General features: G+C 46.3%; 4 protein-coding genes across 11 annotated transcripts in view; 3 read left to right on the top strand and 1 right to left on the bottom strand.

The window, feature by feature from the left end:
• Window positions 1–71: 71 nt before the first annotated feature.
• zgc:113691 (uncharacterized protein LOC503529 homolog) lies at window positions 72–1,171 on the top strand. Its single transcript, XM_058062646.1, has one exon. It carries the CDS (start codon window positions 434–436, stop codon window positions 1,169–1,171), a length of 738 nt encoding a protein of 245 aa, XP_057918629.1. The 5' UTR covers window positions 72–433.
• Window positions 1,172–1,442: 271 nt separating this feature from the next.
• ndc1 (NDC1 transmembrane nucleoporin) lies at window positions 1,443–6,330 on the top strand. 3 transcript variants are annotated; one of them, XR_009120736.1, is made up of 19 exons: window positions 1,443–1,615; window positions 2,133–2,253; window positions 2,329–2,430; window positions 2,504–2,678; window positions 2,743–2,869; window positions 2,947–3,055; window positions 3,145–3,196; window positions 3,270–3,402; window positions 3,816–3,908; window positions 3,980–4,061; window positions 4,145–4,309; window positions 4,448–4,714; window positions 4,800–4,912; window positions 5,096–5,146; window positions 5,220–5,283; window positions 5,577–5,677; window positions 5,740–5,900; window positions 5,978–6,100; window positions 6,199–6,330. XR_009120736.1 is itself a non-coding variant. In XM_058061297.1 (18 exons), exons 1-18 carry the CDS (start codon window positions 1,580–1,582, stop codon window positions 6,039–6,041), a joined length of 2,016 nt encoding a protein of 671 aa, XP_057917280.1. In that variant the 5' UTR covers window positions 1,443–1,579; the 3' UTR covers window positions 6,042–6,326. The 3 variants fall into 3 exon arrangements, 1 of the variants encoding a protein (XP_057917280.1); XR_009120737.1 differs by having other exon boundaries at window positions 6,195–6,318; XM_058061297.1 differs by having other exon boundaries at window positions 5,978–6,326.
• An 825-nt stretch (window positions 6,331–7,155) lies between these two features.
• On the bottom strand, window positions 7,156–12,998 carry dcaf8 (DDB1 and CUL4 associated factor 8). 2 transcript variants are annotated; one of them, XM_058061299.1, is made up of 13 exons: window positions 12,709–12,998; window positions 12,297–12,373; window positions 12,160–12,228; window positions 11,096–11,736; window positions 10,755–10,895; window positions 10,592–10,686; window positions 10,372–10,482; window positions 10,169–10,299; window positions 9,981–10,088; window positions 9,783–9,913; window positions 9,549–9,668; window positions 8,986–9,102; window positions 7,157–8,909 (listed from the first exon to the last, which is right to left on the bottom strand). In XM_058061299.1, the coding sequence occupies exons 2-13, from the start codon at window positions 12,334–12,336 to the stop codon at window positions 8,802–8,804; spliced, it is 1,812 nt and encodes a 603-aa protein (XP_057917282.1). In that variant the 5' UTR covers window positions 12,337–12,373; window positions 12,709–12,998; the 3' UTR covers window positions 7,157–8,801. The 2 variants fall into 2 exon arrangements, with proteins under 2 accessions (XP_057917281.1, XP_057917282.1); XM_058061298.1 differs by lacking the exon at window positions 12,709–12,998 and having other exon boundaries at window positions 7,156–8,909; window positions 12,297–12,695.
• LOC131109370 (guanine nucleotide exchange factor VAV3-like) overlaps window positions 11,170–16,596 on the top strand; it is a 34,822-nt gene continuing 29,395 nt past the window's right edge. For 2 of the 5 annotated variants that reach the window (XM_058061293.1, XM_058061291.1), the window contains exon 1: window positions 11,170–15,688. In XM_058061293.1, coding sequence (XP_057917276.1) covers window positions 15,485–15,688 — 204 coding nt within the window. In that variant the 5' untranslated portion in view covers window positions 11,170–15,484. The remainder of the gene's footprint in view (window positions 15,689–16,596) is intronic. The other 3 variants (XM_058061292.1, XM_058061294.1, XM_058061295.1) reach the window with 3 other exon arrangements.

Raw genomic sequence — 16,596 nt, 5'->3', positions numbered from 1 at the left:
TTTCACAACTCATCCATCTTAATCTGGCACTCCGCCTGAGGGGGGGGGGGGGGGGGGGGGTGATGCGGCACTGTTGGCAACTACCTTTGGCTTACCCAACGGGGACACTACCTGTCAATAGTTATATTAGACATATTTGAATTAGAGTTTAGATTCATGAACAAAATAGGAAGAAGAAATTGTGTCACTTGAAACTGTCAGAGAGATGCTGGCGCCCTAATTAATGGTTATTCTAGCCTCAGCTTTGAGTTACACTGGTAGAAAACCCTGTGGGAGGAATGTCACCTGCCCCAGTCTCAGGCTGAGGCTCAGGTGCGCCGTTGGGGATCTCGCCACATGATGCCCAAGGATCTACCGTAACAGGAGCAAAAATGACTTTGTGAGATCTGTTGATCTGAGATTTGTTGTTGTGCTTTGCGTGGTGATCGCTGGGATGGCCGCCTCCAACGGCAAAAGTGACCGAGCGTCCAAATTCGAGACCTTAAAGCTGTTGGAGAAGTGCAGGCAGGAACGAGATGATGCCGTCCACAGGGAAAGCGTCCTCAAGGAGAAGCTGAGGCAGTACGAGTCCAGGATGCGCTCTACCGAGGCCCTCAAGCAGAAACTGAAGACCTTGACCTTAGACAACAAGGAGCTGAGGAAGCAAGTGAAGGCCCTTCGCACGGAAATCGGCCTCGAGTGCAGCCCCAAGTTCAACGGCAAGACCACCAAGGACATCATCAACGACCTGCAAGAGAAGGAGCGTGAGTGCACCTCGCTGGCGGACAAGACCAGCAAGCTGAGTCTGACCCTCGACGACCTGACGTCCGAGCTGGCTAACACGGTCACCTCCAAGACGCTCCTGGAGGAGCAGGTGCAGTCTTTGCAGCAGAACCTCAAAGACATGACCAACAACCAGCGGCGCCTCCTCAAGCTGTGGGAGGACAAGAAGACCCAGCGAGAGCAGCAGGCCCTCCCCGCCATTGCGCTAAAACCAGGACAGAAGCCGATTGCCCACAAAGCCGTTCAGACGGACATGTCCATCAGTTCAACACAGAAGCTTCCCGCCAATGCGTTTGAGTCCAAATTGTTGACCCCGGACGACCAAAAAACTGCTTTGGAATTTTATGGGAATGGCTATCATCAGGAGAAGTCTTTAATGCATGATGAAAGTAATGGGATTCAGAACTGAATAAAATTGCACTTACTCATATATGTATGTATTTGTGTAGATATTAGTAAATTACCTTATCATTTCAGCAAGTCTCATGGGTGTGTTTGTCATGATTCCCTATGTCAATTACTAAAATGTTTTTACCGAAATATCCTAAATATATCTGGATATATAATGTTTAATTCAGATATTACTCATATTCCGTAAAGCATACCCCCAGTTAGCTGACAATAAACGCTTTCTTTTGTTTCGGGGGAAAACGTTTTCTTTTCAAACAGGAAGTGATTCGGACACCCTTAGCGATGCCAGGGGTCCTTTCGAGGTCCTGTGAATGTGGCGCGGCATGGAAATTTGAGTTGATGATGGATAATAGTTTTTTGAACAGCAGAAAAGTCCGAATGACTACTTTTGATCTCTACTAGAGTCATGTTTTCGGATCAAACTTGTTGGTTTGTCCGCAAGGTGAGTCAATTTGTCTTCCAAAAGGCCGCTTTTGTTTATATACAACTAAGACACGGCGTTCGCGAAAATGCTAACTATAGACGCGTTGTTTATGCTAGCTTACGTTTAGCTCCGTTAATCTTTACATGCTATCCAAGTTCACCTATGTATACATTTTTCGTGGTTCGTGTGTGTGTGTAAAGATATAATACACTTATAGGTCTTTTAATTGGGCCGTAAGCTTTGAGGTGAATATTGTGGGAGTAAATGACTCCATCATTCTCTATATCAGGGACTTCATTTTGTCAGTTGGTTTCCAGGCAAGGATGCAATGATAGACTTATGAAATGGGAAATATAACAGGAGATAGTCTCCAACGTCCAGTTTTTTATTCGGGTGTAAAATACCTTTTAGAATACACCTTCTGTTATGCTGTAACTGTTACAATGACAATAAATACATTCTATTTTCTTACCGTTGTTGTTCTATGAAATTCCACAGAAATGTCAATGATCGACACAAGCGTTGTTTTTTTCAGGTGATATGCTGGAGGGCTGCGGCCAGCATTGCCTGGGCTGTCCTCCTGTTGCCACCCAGCACAGCCGTCTTTGTCATCCTCAGCAGATTCAGTCCTCTCCTCCCGATCAAGACCATATCAGGTCAGTAAGCATATTTATATTGAAGTTCTTCAACCTCCAGTCAAGCTAAATGTCTTGCTTTTCCTTCTTCAACAGAATGTTTGTCCGTCATGACGAGCACAAGCACCATTTTTTCCTTCGTCTTGCTGTGCGCCGTCACCGTCATGGTTGGATTCCTGATCTTTGAGTACTATACAGGTGAGCAGAGTTCAAATCTTTCATTTTTGTTGAAAACCGAGGCGCCACATGATATGATTTATGTTCCCCTTAGTGGTCCCAAGCATCGCCTGCTCCAAAATTGCCCTTTTGGCTCAGCTGCTTCACCCACGCCACGTTGTCAACTCCCTGGTCCACTGCGTTATGGGCATCATTGTGGCCTGGTGCGCCGCCGTCACCATCGGGGGCAGATATGAGATGTTGGGATATCCGTGTGCCCAGAGTGAGGGGTAAGCAGGTGGGCTCTAAGTGGCGCTTGTTATGCTAACACATGACTAATAATTGTCTGAACAGGCCTCCTCAGGTGTGTCTGAACGAGTACCATCTCATCCTCTGCCTGGCGGGAGCCTTCGTTGGCTTTTCCCACAGTCTGTTTGGTGTGATCCACAACATCAACTATGTCTCCTTCCACGTTGTTCAGGTGCGTCATGTGCATCAAGTGCCTTTACCTGTCACTAGTTAGTTTGGTGAACTTTTGCATTCTTTCTCCTTCCTTAGCAATACAAGTATCTTCGCTTTAAGTCGTCCCTGCCACTTGTGGTCAAGTGCAGCGCCACTCAAGCACTCTACTCCGTTAGGAACTACATCATAGTGTACTTCTTTTTGGGTAAACCCAGCTTTAAATGACCTTCGCTGTCATTGTCTTGTGTTGAGTAAATCAGACATCGCTGCCGTCTTCATGCTTTGTGTTTGCAGGTTATATTCCAAGAGAATGGATCTGTAAAACTTTCCATCTCCACAGGGACAGGTCAGTGTGCCTTCAAGCAAAACTGTCACCGCCCTCACGGCGCTCACACCCTGATGCTCGTCTTCCCCTCTAGCTCCGCCCATCGTCTGGACACCATCGCCGGACTGCTGGACTTGTCCTTGCTCTACCACCTGTGGATCAGCGCCACCTTCCTGCTCTTCAGCTGGTACATCACTCTGCTCCTCTTCAGGATCTTTGTCACTGAGGTGGGTGTCCACACACACACGGCTGTCACTCTTTGTTATGTAGACATTAGAGGGCGGAGTCTTCTTATATTTGTACGTATAAGAAAGTGGTGAACCAGCCATGTTTGTCTTAAGATGTCATTAAAACTCTGGGTGTGTTATTTGAAAAATCTGGGTGTTTTCTTCCTGCATTTACCCCCTTTAAAGTCTATCACAGAGCTGTCAGTTTTGACATCTCAATTAAAAAACAATTTATTCATTCATTTATTTATTTTGACACATGATGATTATAGATACAGTATTTTAGATGTGATTCTGTCTTTCTATTTTAATTTGGTAACTTGTTTTCCTCTTGTGAAGCACCTACAAAGCTATATAAATGATGATTTGATTAATGACAATGTAATTGATGGAATGATGGCCCTTTTGTGCAGGGATACATATTTCCAGTGCAGTCATCTTTTACTGAGGATGTGCACCAATGTCTTCCCAAAGTCCTGAGTGAGCCCCAGCCGGCTATTTTAAAGGTAGCCCGTTAGCTTTCTTCCACAAGTCATGTAGGTTCCTGTACCTCACCTTGCATGTTCTCCCCATAAAGTTCCTTGCCCTGCAGGACTTGGCTCTGCTCTCTCAGCACTCGCCACCGCGTCGTTGCGAGGTGTTCAGCCTGAGTCAGCCAGGTTTGCTTGTTTGCACTGATTTTTAATGTGTGTTATACTTAACGTAACATAACATGATGGAAATGTCCATCTTTCCTTGTCAGGTGGTCATCCTCACAACTGGAACTCCATCAGCAGGGAGTGTCTGTCGCTGCTGGCTGACCTGACGCAGCGACTGGTGGCGTATCACGACAGCGTGGCGACAAACGGCAGGGCCAAGTCGCTGTCCACGGGGAGTGAAAGGAAGTCCTCATCAGAGACGTCCACAGGTACCTTCTGTTCATTTTGGACATTGGGACTGTTCTAGCTGTTAGTTAGTTGGTGATGACGTGGCTACTAAGTTTATACATTTAAGCTTGGCTGACATTTTAAGTCCATTAAAGGATCCCAAATGTTTTTGATCAAAGTATCTTCAGGCCTGGAGGATGTGATGAGTCCGCGGCCCACCACCTTCCTGTCCAAGACGCCAGCGTCTGTCTTTGCCCCCTCCGTCGGCGGCGTGGCACAGAGCCCCCTGACCGCCCCTTTCACACCTCCCAGCCTGGACAGCCCCTTCGCCTGGTCTGGCCTGCGTCGTCTCACAGCTCCTGTGGATCAGGGCTCGCCGTGGCACGGTGCCGTGCAGAGCCCCCATGTCATGAGGAGGGCCCCCAAGCTGTGGTCCACCTCTACAGGTGAGGGGACATGCGGCGTGCATACAGTAAATATCTTGGCTTCCTTACAAGTTTTATTTGTTCTTGTGTCATTCCCTTGCTCCAGATTCACAGCTCAGCGGCAGCCTGGAATCGTCGCCTGTCCCCCTGCCCGGTCCCAAGCAGGACGCCCCCAAACCCAACCTTCTGGCCCAGTTCCTCCACAACCGAAAAGAGCAGGTATGTAATGTTTGCATGCCGCCAGGCGTCAGTTTATTTACTCAACGGCTTTGTAAAATGAATGGATATGTCTATTTTTGGCAGTTTTTATGATAAAAGTAACACAATATAAAAAGCATGGTAAACATATTAAGGCTGCCATGTTTTCATTGAAATGCTAACATTTGTTTTTCATCTGTGAAGGTGAAAACCTACCTGTCAAAGCGGGTGCTCATAGCCTACCTGTTCAACAAGGTGAGCTCACGACTTTGTCACTGGCAAGTTGGACTGGAACGCCGCACTTCACCCGTCTTCCTTTATCACGCAGCTTCCAGAGGCCTCCAGTGAAGCGCTCTTTGCCGACAGCCAGGCCCACATTTGGGCTTTAGAAGGTAAGGTCGCTTACCTGCACATACACTTTTTATCTAACATGCATTGCAGTATTTGTCATAAAAGTATTTATTGGTGAAATACATCACAGTTCCAGAAGCATCATGAGTTCGTTAGTTTGAGGCAAGAGCTGCTGCTCATGTCGGCATCAGTGATATGAGTGCTGGACAATGTCGGTATATCAGACGTGGGTAACAAAGCCAATATCCATATTCATATCCATATCCCAATATCCAGCATCCCAAGTCATCGCTGTCAGTACATTCCTTACCTGATCATAAAACCTGGCTTGCAGGACTGTCCTACCTGGTCCAAGCCTCCTTCTCCGAGGACCACTTTGGAGTGGTCCAGACGGCGTTACCCAGCATCCTCTCATGTATGCTGCTGCTGCAAGAGGTCTGCTTGCACTATTTATCTTCAGTCGTGGTTCGTGGTGAGAAGCCATCCTTCTGTTCCAGGCAGTCGACCGGCACTTCAAGCTGCCTCATGCTTCCACCAAACCCGTGAGGACCACCGGCAGCATGGGAGACTCGGCCTACAAGACGCTGCGCTTCGCTCTCAGGGCTGCACTAAAGACGGCCATATACCGAATAACCACCACCTTTGGAGATCACCTGAAGTAAGTGCAGGAGGTGCTGACATTTCCAGGAGCGCGTCTTCAGGGCGCCGAATTAACGTTTTGTTTTCCCACTTCAGTGCTGTTCACATGTCGGCAGATCACCGCAAGAGACTGCAGCACTTTCTCCACTACAAAGAATAACCTTTAATGTTCATGTCCAAGCACACCAACTGGGAGCAAGAAAAAGACAACAGTCACAGGTCAGATGCCTGTTTGTACATATTAGCTTTTTTTTAGGACTGCTATGCTTTGCTAAATAAAAATATGATGTCAACAATACGTTATTGTTTGGAGTCAGAGGAGGAAAAACCTTGGCGTCGCTCAGGAGGGAAAGGCGCTGCCAGTGTCTTTGGGTGGGATGCTTCGCTGACAAAGATGCTGACCTATAACCCGGAATAAACGCTGATATCAATGTAGCTGGATATTCAACACTTCTTTCTTTTGCAGTTTGAACACCTTCAACTTTACTTGAATACTTTGAAAATGTTTGTATTGTGGAACAATTACAACCTCCTATCGGGAAGCTGCGTTTCTTTCAATTGAGAGTGAAATGTAGATTCATCTCGATGCGTTTGTTGGTATCGGTAAAATCTGATTTAAAAGCCGTTTTATTAATTCCCCAGGCGCCATGAATGCACCATCATTATTTGGCCTTTTGTATTGAATAAATACGGAAGCCGTGAGCTACTAGCAAAACACATGGACGTTCGCACGCAAGCAGCAGCCACGAAGTTTCTATATTTAACCCCCCCGCAACGTTTAAATGGTATGTTCGGAGACACTACAGATTCGCAAAGAGCGGCGGGAAGCTCGACAAAACGTCCGTCATTTGAAAAGAATGCCGCGTTAAGAAGCCGTCCAACGGCAGCACCCCCCCTTAAAAAGGGGACACCCCAACACGGACAAGTCTACCGCCACCCCCGTCTACTTCCTGGTCGGACACCGGGGAAGAACCAAGCAAATCAGGTCAGTGGTTCTTCAGCTGCTTTCCTAATTGTCCAGGAGCTATTTGTCCGTCCCTGCAACAAGTGTGTACCGCCCCCATTTTAAAAGGGTATAAGTTGTTTTCCACTTTCTGCTCCTCACTACTGTATTAGCCTAGCTAATTCTAGCTAGCTCATTCATATTAGTAGATAGGAATATAAACAAACATTGAATCCACTGTTGAAAGTGTCACTTTAATTTTTGATTTGAACTAAATGATTATCCCATCATATCATATCGCCAGAAATTCCATGTATGGTTAAAGTATGGTATCGCTGGCAGTGCATCAGATGTGTATGGAATCGTCCTCAGTGCTGATATTCACATCCATATTACTAAATTTTATTATTAAAGTTCATGTGACAACAGAAAATAAAAATGCATTGTGAGTAGAAAATGTGAGTTGTGGGTACCAACATTTTGTTCTTGGGAAAACAAGCCTATTCCATATGTTTGGCTTTAAATCAGTATCTCTTAGCCATTTTCATTTTGTAAGAGACCATTCCTTTAGACATTCTATGCTTAAATGCTTAATTTAGGACTAATACGATAATATGCCGTAGTCAACAGTGATCATTTATTCATTTTGAAAAACAGCGAGAGTGGGCGCCATGTTCAAACACGTCAGCATCCTCCCACCAAATGGATGATGTGGAATAATTCTAAACAGGACAAGCAGCGTCAATCAACAGTACGGTCTTTGTATTATTGTACAAACGTTTGACCATATTTCCAACTAATTTTACAATGTGACCAACTCTAGTGGCTGTGGAAGATAAAGTTTCACAATTAGAATAAAACTCTCAAATGAAGACCAAAGATGAAATAGTTTACCTAAACAAGAACAATGAACACCTTTAATACTGCCATCGAACAGTAAAGGAGGGAAACAAAAAGGGCGTTGTCCTTGCGTTTTGTCCTGGTATCCAATATAAACCTCTGCAACCAATCAAATGTATCGTTTCATTTTGGAATCAAACAGCATTTTCTAAATGTTCATTTATTCATTAAATTTTAGATTTTTTTACAGTTTTCATATTTATATTATGTACACAAATTCAAACTACATAACTCGAGTTCTCGGAAAACGAGAAAAAAGCTGGACTTTATGGCTCACACAAAAAAGGAGTGGAAAGCACACTTGTCCAAAGCATGTCCCCCCCCCCCACTCCCATCTAGCCTTCCGTCCGCATTTTCTTAGGACTGAAGATTCGGGGTGCTTACAAAAACTCATGATCTGCTTCTACTTCCACACTGGGTTAGAGACGCCAAGCGGAACAGGAGAACGTCCGAGGAACGCTGAAGCCGAGCAGCCAGCCGCTCCACGTGCATCGTGATCGAGGGTGGAGGAAAGGCTGTTGGACGCAACAGAGCGAGACGCCTTCCTTCCTTCCTTCCTTGTGAGTTCCATCCAAGAGCTTTAAGTGCAACAAAAATATGCCAAACAAATTAGCCCCGTCTCTCCCCCAAAGACGGCCAAAAGAATCAGTTAGTGCACGTTTTGCTTGTCCGACTCCGACATCCCTGATTCAAAGTGCGCTCAATGGTGGGGTGGGCATGGCCAAAGAAGGAAGGCGGCATACGGGAAGTCACACAGGGGGGCGGGGCTACGTGCTGGTGTCGGGTGTGAATGTCGTTCCGGGTCTGCTGAGACGTCGCCTTGTGTCAGATTCCACGTGTATGTGCCAGAAGAAGAAGTGCCAGTGTACGAGCGCCGTCCAATGAAAAGCACACATCTCCATGTCTGGCTGCCTTTTGGACACCACGTGTGGAGATGTGTGCTTCTCCAAGGGCCATGAAGTGTACTTTATCTAGGTGCACGAATGCACCGTCGCTGTCCAGTGGAAAACATGTATCTTTTTTTTGTTTTGTTTTTTTAAACACGTTTTCCCATTGGACTGCGACTGTGTATGCGCTTCAGGAGGACATGCACTGGACATGATCCGGACCCCCCTCCTCTTCGTCCGAGGTGTTGGGCGAGCTCCAGGACTCGTCTGTGTCGGCGTCGGCCCCCTCGCGGCGAGTCTAGTCACAATATTAGGGACAGTGAGTCAACAATTACGACGGTACGCCACGCTTGACCGAGTGTGTTCGCAGTTACCCTGGGGGGCCGCCTGTTCCTCATGTGTCTCATGAGGAACCACAGCAGCTGCGTGTCGTACTGGTCGCTGTGCCGCACGCTGTCCTCGTCACGCTCCCGCTTGTTCTTCTTCATCACCTTCAGGTGCGGCAAACAGATCATGCTAATTCAAATATAATCAGCAAATACGGAAAAACAGGTAGCAATTTGCCAGGAAAAACTTAACGAGGAAAACATTTAGTTGGAAAAAGGTGATGATGATAAGTCAAAATGTTAACGGAATAAAGTCATAATTACTAGGAAAACAAAGCTGCAAAACAAATGGAATGTTCCAAGAATAAAATACATTTGTAATATTATGAAGACAAATGATGTCATTTTAGTTGGGAAACAAGTTTTACGCATTATTTTAAAGAAAGTTGAAATATTTGGAAAATAGGAAAAAAGCAAAGTTGATACCACTAATACTTTTATATTAATATAATAAATAATACATAATATTAAAGTTCCATCCTTTTCATTATCTGGAAAAAACATAGGACCCCCCGCTCGTCTTAAAGTGACCATCAGACAGAAGCAGTTACCTCTTTGAGGCCCTTCAGTACGGTGGGGGTCTCGGCGGTGGGCGCCCAAAGTTTGATGTCGTGATCCAGGCCGCTGGTGGCCATTCCAGGCAGGTGGGGGTGCGGCTCCAAGCAGTTCACCTGCGTCACATCGGGACGATGGAGTTCAAAGGGCAATCATAATATCTGTTAAATGTGACATTCGGTAGCGTACGACCCTGATGACACCTTTTGGTCATGTCATGTGACACTCACCACCCCCCCGATGTCCCCTTCCATGAACTGGACAATGCGAGCCGAGTGTTTGTCCCACAGGTAGATGTGTCCGCAGTCGCTCCCGCTGACCACGAACTCGCTGCACGGACCGTAGAAGTTGACGCCTTTCACTAGCGGGAAGGAGGCAGAGGAGGCGTTAGCGTCGGTCGGCGTCAGACTGGTGGGGGCGTGTCCCACCTGTGGCGTTGTTGCGGTGTCCCTTGTATCGCCTGCAGTAGTCGGCGCCGTCACTGTGGTTGGAGTCAAACAGGTAGATGTCTTCGTCGTTGTAACTGGCCAGCAGCTCTGCACACATCAGCAGGTTCAGCGTGCTCGCCTGCGCCGCCGACGCTTCCGCCGGCGTTTTACCCGAGTCGTCGTTTTACCTGAGCCGTCGTGACTGTACACCAGGCAGGTGATGTTGGTTTTGGACTCACTGGACACCAGATGTGAGGGGCAGAACTTTTTCAGCACGCCGTTGTTGTCGTTCTCGTTGATCTTCCTCTGGTCGTAAATCCTACAGAGCGAGTCATCTCAACAACAAAGACGTGGGACCACCCAGCCCCCCCCCAATCATCATCAGGCATACCTAACATACTGATCCCTCCCGCCGACAGCAAAGTGGTGCGTCTTGGCTGGGTTGACAAAGATGGTGTAGAGGCCCACCTTCTTGTCGCCTTCCTTGACCACCACCAGCTTGCTGCCACACGGACCCAAACACACGGTCAGGCATCGGTTTGCTCATCGTGTAACACGGCAGCATCTCCATAGACCGAGCAGAAATGTGTTAAGTCAACAAGATGGCTCACTTGGCGGGCCGGTCCAGCCTCAGGTCGATTCCAAACACGACGGCGTCTTCTCCTGCTGACAAGAAGGAGCACGGCGAGTCAGGCTCCAGGGCCAGCTGGAAGCAAACAAAAACGGCGAGAAATGACATATGACGGCGTGTGAACCAGCGTGTCAAATACTCACCTTGTGGGCGGCGCCTTTGTGCTGCGCCACTCTCTTGGTGTTCTTGCAGCGCTGTGTGGCGGACAGCTCGGCCACGCGGATCTGACCGTCTCGGGCGCACATGGCCAAGGTGGAGTCGCCGCTGTGGGGCAGGAACTTTGCCTGGAGGTCATCAGCGATACGGTTTTTAGGCACGACACTCGACTGCTACCCTGCTAACTGTTATTCACGGACATAATACGGATTATTTTATCGCGGCTGTAAACCTCATCGCTTTGTTACCAAGTAGGCCCATCATCGTGATGATGAACACATCGGCTCATCTCATTCAGCCTCTTTGTGGAGGCGGGGCTGCGTCTCACCTGAAAAACATTGCTCTTGTGTCCGCTGTCAAACTCCAGCTCGGCGCGTCGTACGGCCCAGTCCCAGATGACCACCCTCAGGTCGTCACTGCCGGACGCCAGGCGCGTGCCCGACGGGTTGAAGTGCAGCGTGTTGACGCAGCCGGAGTGCTTCTCCAGCCGGCCCTGCAGCTCCAGCCTCTGCACCAAGCCGCGGGCGCCACACACCCGCCGCACGAACTGCGGCGCATCCCGGCCGATCTCCCTGGAGCGCAGCGAGGGGATGGCGCGCCACGCGGGACCGCGCAAGTCCCGCAGCTCAGCACCGAGCCACGCCTCCATCGCCTCGTTGTCGTTGTCTTCGTCGTCGTTGTCGTCCTCCTCGTCTTTCTGTTCCTCCTCGTCCGAGCTGGAGGAGTGGGTGGTGTTGTTGCCGCCGCCGCAAGGTCTGTTCCTCTTCCTGCCGGCCCGTCTTCCACTTTCCTTCTCCTTCGCCCCGTCTCGTCCATCTCCTTCGCTCTCTCGCTCACCGTCCTCAGTCAGGGAGTAGAGGCCGCTGCCATCCATGCTATCCGTGTCTTCATCATCCACCTCTCCATCTTGGCTCGCCTTCAGCTCGCTTTTCTCCGACACGTTCTTGTCTCCGGATGCTTCTCCTGTGTCTTTTTTTAAGGGGACACCAAGAAGACAACAATTAGATTAATGCTGGCAAACTGAGAAGTTAGACATTTCAGACTTTTGGTAAATTGGTGCAAGATGTTAGCCCCCCCCTCCTAAGGACATTATGGGACTATTATGGGACGGTGTAATCCAACACACTAGCCAAATAGACTGGACTCCCTTCACATTCTTCTTTTGTTATTGTTGCTTTAGCCAGAAGAGACACGTGTATGTGTACCACCTGCGCCATTTACGACTCTATGGTTATAATCACACCTATACTTGCTACGGGCGCCACAATAGATAGGTAGATGACATTTACTACAATTTGCACCTTGAGTTTCTAGGATATTTTCTACCTTGCACCATCACATAGTTAGCATGCACACAGCCTTTAGCAGCACAGATTGTTTTTGTTTTTTAACCTTCTTTGCTTCCGCAGGCATCCTCGTCTTTGTGTTTATCATCCCCTGCTCCCCCCTCTCCAGAAGGCCCTGCAAAGAACACACACCTGTCAGAAAAAAACACCCCCCAACAAAAGATGCTGACTGCGGTTCAATACCATTGACCAAGGTGGATTTGCCATCAGGTTCCGCCATCATGTCTGTTTGTGTGCTCCTCGTCTCCACCAAGGTGAGTCTGTCAAACACACCAAAAACGCGAGTCATTGCAACTTGCAAACTAGTCAACTCTAAAAGTTACTGTTTTTCATTCAAAGACATGCATATGCCGCCTGTCAGGTCATCGAACCGCCACGCTCATGTGCAGAATTCCCCCCACAGACGCTTTATGACGGCATACTGAAAACAACAGTTTTAAACTGACGCGCAGGCCTGTTTTGGTGGCATTCCTGCACTAGTCTCCCGTCCCCCCACAAACGCCGACAACAGCACAACGGTATGGCAATAACGTGACAAGGTAGCATATGCAAGGTTAGCGAATATCAACAGCTGGCATTTGTTGTTGCTAAACACCTGTTTGGTCTCACACCCGCAAGATAGCGCGGCTAACTAGCTAGCTCAACTCGCAGGCCCGGCCCGGCGCTCGGCACTTCTTTAGCTCAGTCCTAATCTTTTATTTTTGTGGCTTTGCTTTCGTCGCCGCCCAGCAAATGCCTCTAGCGGGCAGACCGTGACGGAAAAAGACGCCACATTGTTGACGGCGAGCGTCAGCGTCGCAGCAGCGAGAAGAAGAAACAAGGTTGACTGCTCTGTTTATGTTTTGACGGTTTGAGCTGCTGCTTCTTTTTTTGGGCAAACTTCCGGTGACGTATAGCGCCTTAAAAAAAAAAAGCAGCAGCAGCACCGCCGAAAATAAGACTTCACTCTCATTTCCTTTGGTCTTTATTAAATACACACTATATCCCAACGCTAGGTACACCACCTGAATTAAATGAGGATTATTAATATTGTTTGACAGTTCTGCTTCTTGTAGTGGTATGTCGTCTTTCGCTGGTATTATCGAGTTTATGTGGGTCCCACAAATAGTACCGGGGAGAAACAGGTGGGCTAAAAATAACATTTTCCTGCAACTTTCAGCAACGTTTATTTTTTTAGTCACCATTCTGTATAATATTTGTTAAAATATAATGCGTTGAACATGTCGTGTATATAACAGTTGTACCTCTTGTTCTACTTCCGCTGACACCATCGAGTGAGTGCCGGAATCAGCTGGGGACTTATTTTTTCAACCAGGCTTAATCATACGTTAACTTTAAAGGCTCTGTTATCTCGTTGTCCAAAACTCTGTTAACTTTAACTGTCTGCTAACCTTACATTGTAGTGCCAGGGGGTTTGTACATAAATCACCCCGGAACTATTAGTGTAAAGGGTGTTGCCACCCGGAGTGTGCGTCGAATTGGAACCTTCTTGCTGCAATTACGTTGTGCAAGAAAATAAACAATAAGAACACCTGTTTTCATGGAATAATCGTACATTGAGCCATTTGAGGCTATACTAGATTGTATATTTATGAACTTGCAATTTGAGGCGATAGTTCTATTGTTGTTAAAGCTTTCCAGGGGAATTGTAAGTATAGTGTCTTTTTTAAATTATTCTGTTTTAATTTATTCCACCCACGGCCCGCCTCCGGGTACGCCCACTCCGCCGTGATTGGTCACACGCCCAAAGTGCTTCCTAACTATGAACATATAAGGAAGTCCGCCCCTCTGTGACATCACAAAGGAGCAGTTTTACCAGGCCTTTTGAAACCGAGCGTTTGTAGCCATCCCAAACTTCTGTCAGGGCTCACTTGCCAATGTGCAAACCCATCTTTGGCATAGTTTCACACCAGAATACAACATTCTAACGACATTTATAGGGCAGAAAAGTGGAAAAAGCATCATAGGTCCCCTTTTGAAGAAGTTACAGCAGATTTTATAGCAGGTAATAGTGCCTTTAGTGCCCACAACAGGCTCCAGCTATCCTACAACTCCAGTGAAGATAAGATGAGATTTATTTACATTACGCAATAGAAAATTTTAGTTCTAAAACACTTTAATTGATAAATATAGTTGGCACACGTTCACTAATTATCCATTGGGAATTAAATGAATACAAGTATGTAATACTACATCAGCTTTATTTCCATCACTCTGTTAAAAAGTACAGAAATAGTACACAGAAGCTGACATATGAGTGAGAAAATGGCAAATATTATACGACACATTTTTTTTGGTGTTTAAAATGCAGGTTACAATTTCCAGTGTTACGTCCAGGCCAGTAATGCTAAAACTTGTGGTGGGCTCATCCGGTGTGAAACAGCATGGGATACGTCAGCTTCCTTCCTGTGTTTATGTCTTGCTCTTAATGATGGGGGGGGTGTCCGTCTGTATTTTCTCTCTTTCTTTGCTGACTGGAAGTGAAGTAGATACTCCATATTGCATCCCAACGGGACGGGGATCATGTCGAATTTGATGCGTATTAGCCATGTTTGGCCATGTCAACAATTTGATCTTTTTAACCAGTGATGTGATTATTATCATCATTATTTACACACAGAAGCCAGTCAAGCCTGTAATTTGCAGCAAGAACAGCAGATGGTGCTGTTCATTAAATTTAACGCCGCCAGGAAGATTTTTTAATTACATTTTAATCAAAGTTCACACTGTCCATGCCACTCTATGGTACATAATGATTTAAATGATCAAAAAAATCTGAACTATCCCTTTAACACCGGACAAAACACAGACATGCCGCTAACAGCCCCTTTTAATAATGTTATTATTATTATTAATAGTACACCTATGATGCTTTTCAACTTTTCTGACCTATAAATGTTAGAATGTTGGTCTCGTGTTAAACCATGCCAAAGTTTCAGATAATGAGTTTTATGCATTTGGAAGTGAGCTGTGAAAGAAGTTTAGGATGATACTAAACGTTGACATCACAAGGAGCCGTGCGTCCCTATATGGGCATGCCCTGTTAGCCAGATATACTGTAGGACTGCCCTGGAATGAATGGATGAATGGATGAACGACAGTATTCACTGCGGACCAGGACTAGTTTTACGTTTGACGCGGACCATCTGTGTGTAAATGTCACTTGAAGTAAGAAGGGGGAAGTCCTCGCAGTCACAGGAAGCCACAGGAAGCTTTGCCCACTTAAGCGGACTTAAATTGCTCCAGTTGTGCAGCTCCTCCCCCTCTATTAAGGCCGCTGCTCCCTTCAGGGACACGTCTCTCAGCATGTTGTGGACGCCACATCTTGGAGTGTCAACTTTTGCTTTTGCATTTGAGTGACCAGGACCGTCATGGAATACTGGAGGCAGTGCGCCCTGTGGCTGATCGGCTGCAAGGTGCTTCCGCTCAACCATCGCGTCACTGCCGACTCTGCTCAGGTGTTCGACCTGGCGCAAACGCTGCGGGACGGCGTGCTGCTATGTCAGCTGCTCAACAACCTGAGAGCTCGCAGCATCGACCTGAAGGAGATCAACCTCAGGCCGCAGATGTCTCAGGTACCCCCAGGACTCCACAGCACAACTTTATAGGAGTGCTTCATAGAATACTGCATCTAGCAGTACTATCTTTATCCTAAACAGTACACAGTGATACATCAACAATAATAAATACACATCATAATGTAAGATACAATAATAATGTGTAGATTTTAAAAAAGCAATATTTATGAGTGAGTAGCCGTAACTTAATAACAAACATCAAGGCAATGTTTTTGCATTTGTTGGCAAATTTACATTAAAAAATATTATTATATTATTAATCAATATTTTTTTTTACAAATTTCCCCACTGAAGGACGAATAAAGGCATATCTTAATCTTAATCTTTTTCTCAAAAGGCTACAGAAATGTTATATGCAGTTCTACAGTATGATGCAATACAGTTGTACACTGCACAATATAAACATTTTTTGCATGTAGTGTACTAATATTGTATATATTAGGACTTGGATTTTGTATATGAAATATTTCCTGTTATGAATATAATAATAAACAGATTTTTTCAGGTACTAAAAACACGTTTATATTGACAGAAAGAAGGTCCTCCTTTAGATCAGAATCATCTGCTCCATTTTGTCGGGGACAAAAACAACAAAATCCAAGAGATAAAATGAGTTCTCCATGGGATGGATTCCGACTCTAAAGTAAAAAAAACAAAAAAGAAAAAGATGCAAATGTCATAATGGAATTGACCCCTTGGTGCTTACAGCCTCTTGAGGGACCTTGATAAAATCCTGCTTTTGATCCGCCCGTTAGGAGGCAGCTCTTAATCTGAACCACGAGCAGCCTTTCACTTCGTTTACAATTCATGAGGAAAACCGAGGAATCGTGTCCTGTTTGTCCTGACTGTTTATTCCAGCCAAGACACAGCAGCACGTTTTAGTGCATCGGACAATAAAGTGCGGA

This window comes from Doryrhamphus excisus, chromosome 22 (genome assembly GCF_030265055.1).
Source record: "Doryrhamphus excisus isolate RoL2022-K1 chromosome 22, RoL_Dexc_1.0, whole genome shotgun sequence".
Classification (NCBI taxonomy): Eukaryota; Metazoa; Chordata; class Actinopteri; order Syngnathiformes; family Syngnathidae; genus Doryrhamphus; species Doryrhamphus excisus.
This window is presented reverse-complemented; position numbering and strand designations above follow the sequence as displayed.

Excerpts from the sequence above, each read along its gene's own strand:
- zgc:113691 (XM_058062646.1), top strand. The coding sequence starts at position 434 with ATGGCCGCCTCCAACGGCAAAAGTGACCGAGCGTCCAAATTCGAGACC.
- ndc1 (XM_058061297.1), top strand. The coding sequence starts at position 1,580 with ATGTTTTCGGATCAAACTTGTTGGTTTGTCCGCAAG. Across the intron at positions 2,870-2,946 it reads TCTCCTTCCACGTTGTTCAG|CAATACAAGTATCTTCGCTT; the intron begins GTGCGTCATGTG and ends CTCCTTCCTTAG. Across the intron at positions 4,913-5,095 it reads TCCACAACCGAAAAGAGCAG|GTGAAAACCTACCTGTCAAA; the intron begins GTATGTAATGTT and ends TCATCTGTGAAG.
- dcaf8 (XM_058061298.1), bottom strand. The coding sequence starts at position 12,402 with ATGACTCGCGTTTTTGGTGTGTTTGACAGACTCACCTTGGTGGAGACG. Across the intron at positions 10,089-10,168 it reads GTACAGTCACGACGGCTCAG|AGCTGCTGGCCAGTTACAAC; the intron begins GTAAAACGACGA and ends TGATGTGTGCAG. Across the intron at positions 8,910-8,985 it reads GGAACAGGCGGCCCCCCAGG|ACTCGCCGCGAGGGGGCCGA; the intron begins GTAACTGCGAAC and ends TATTGTGACTAG.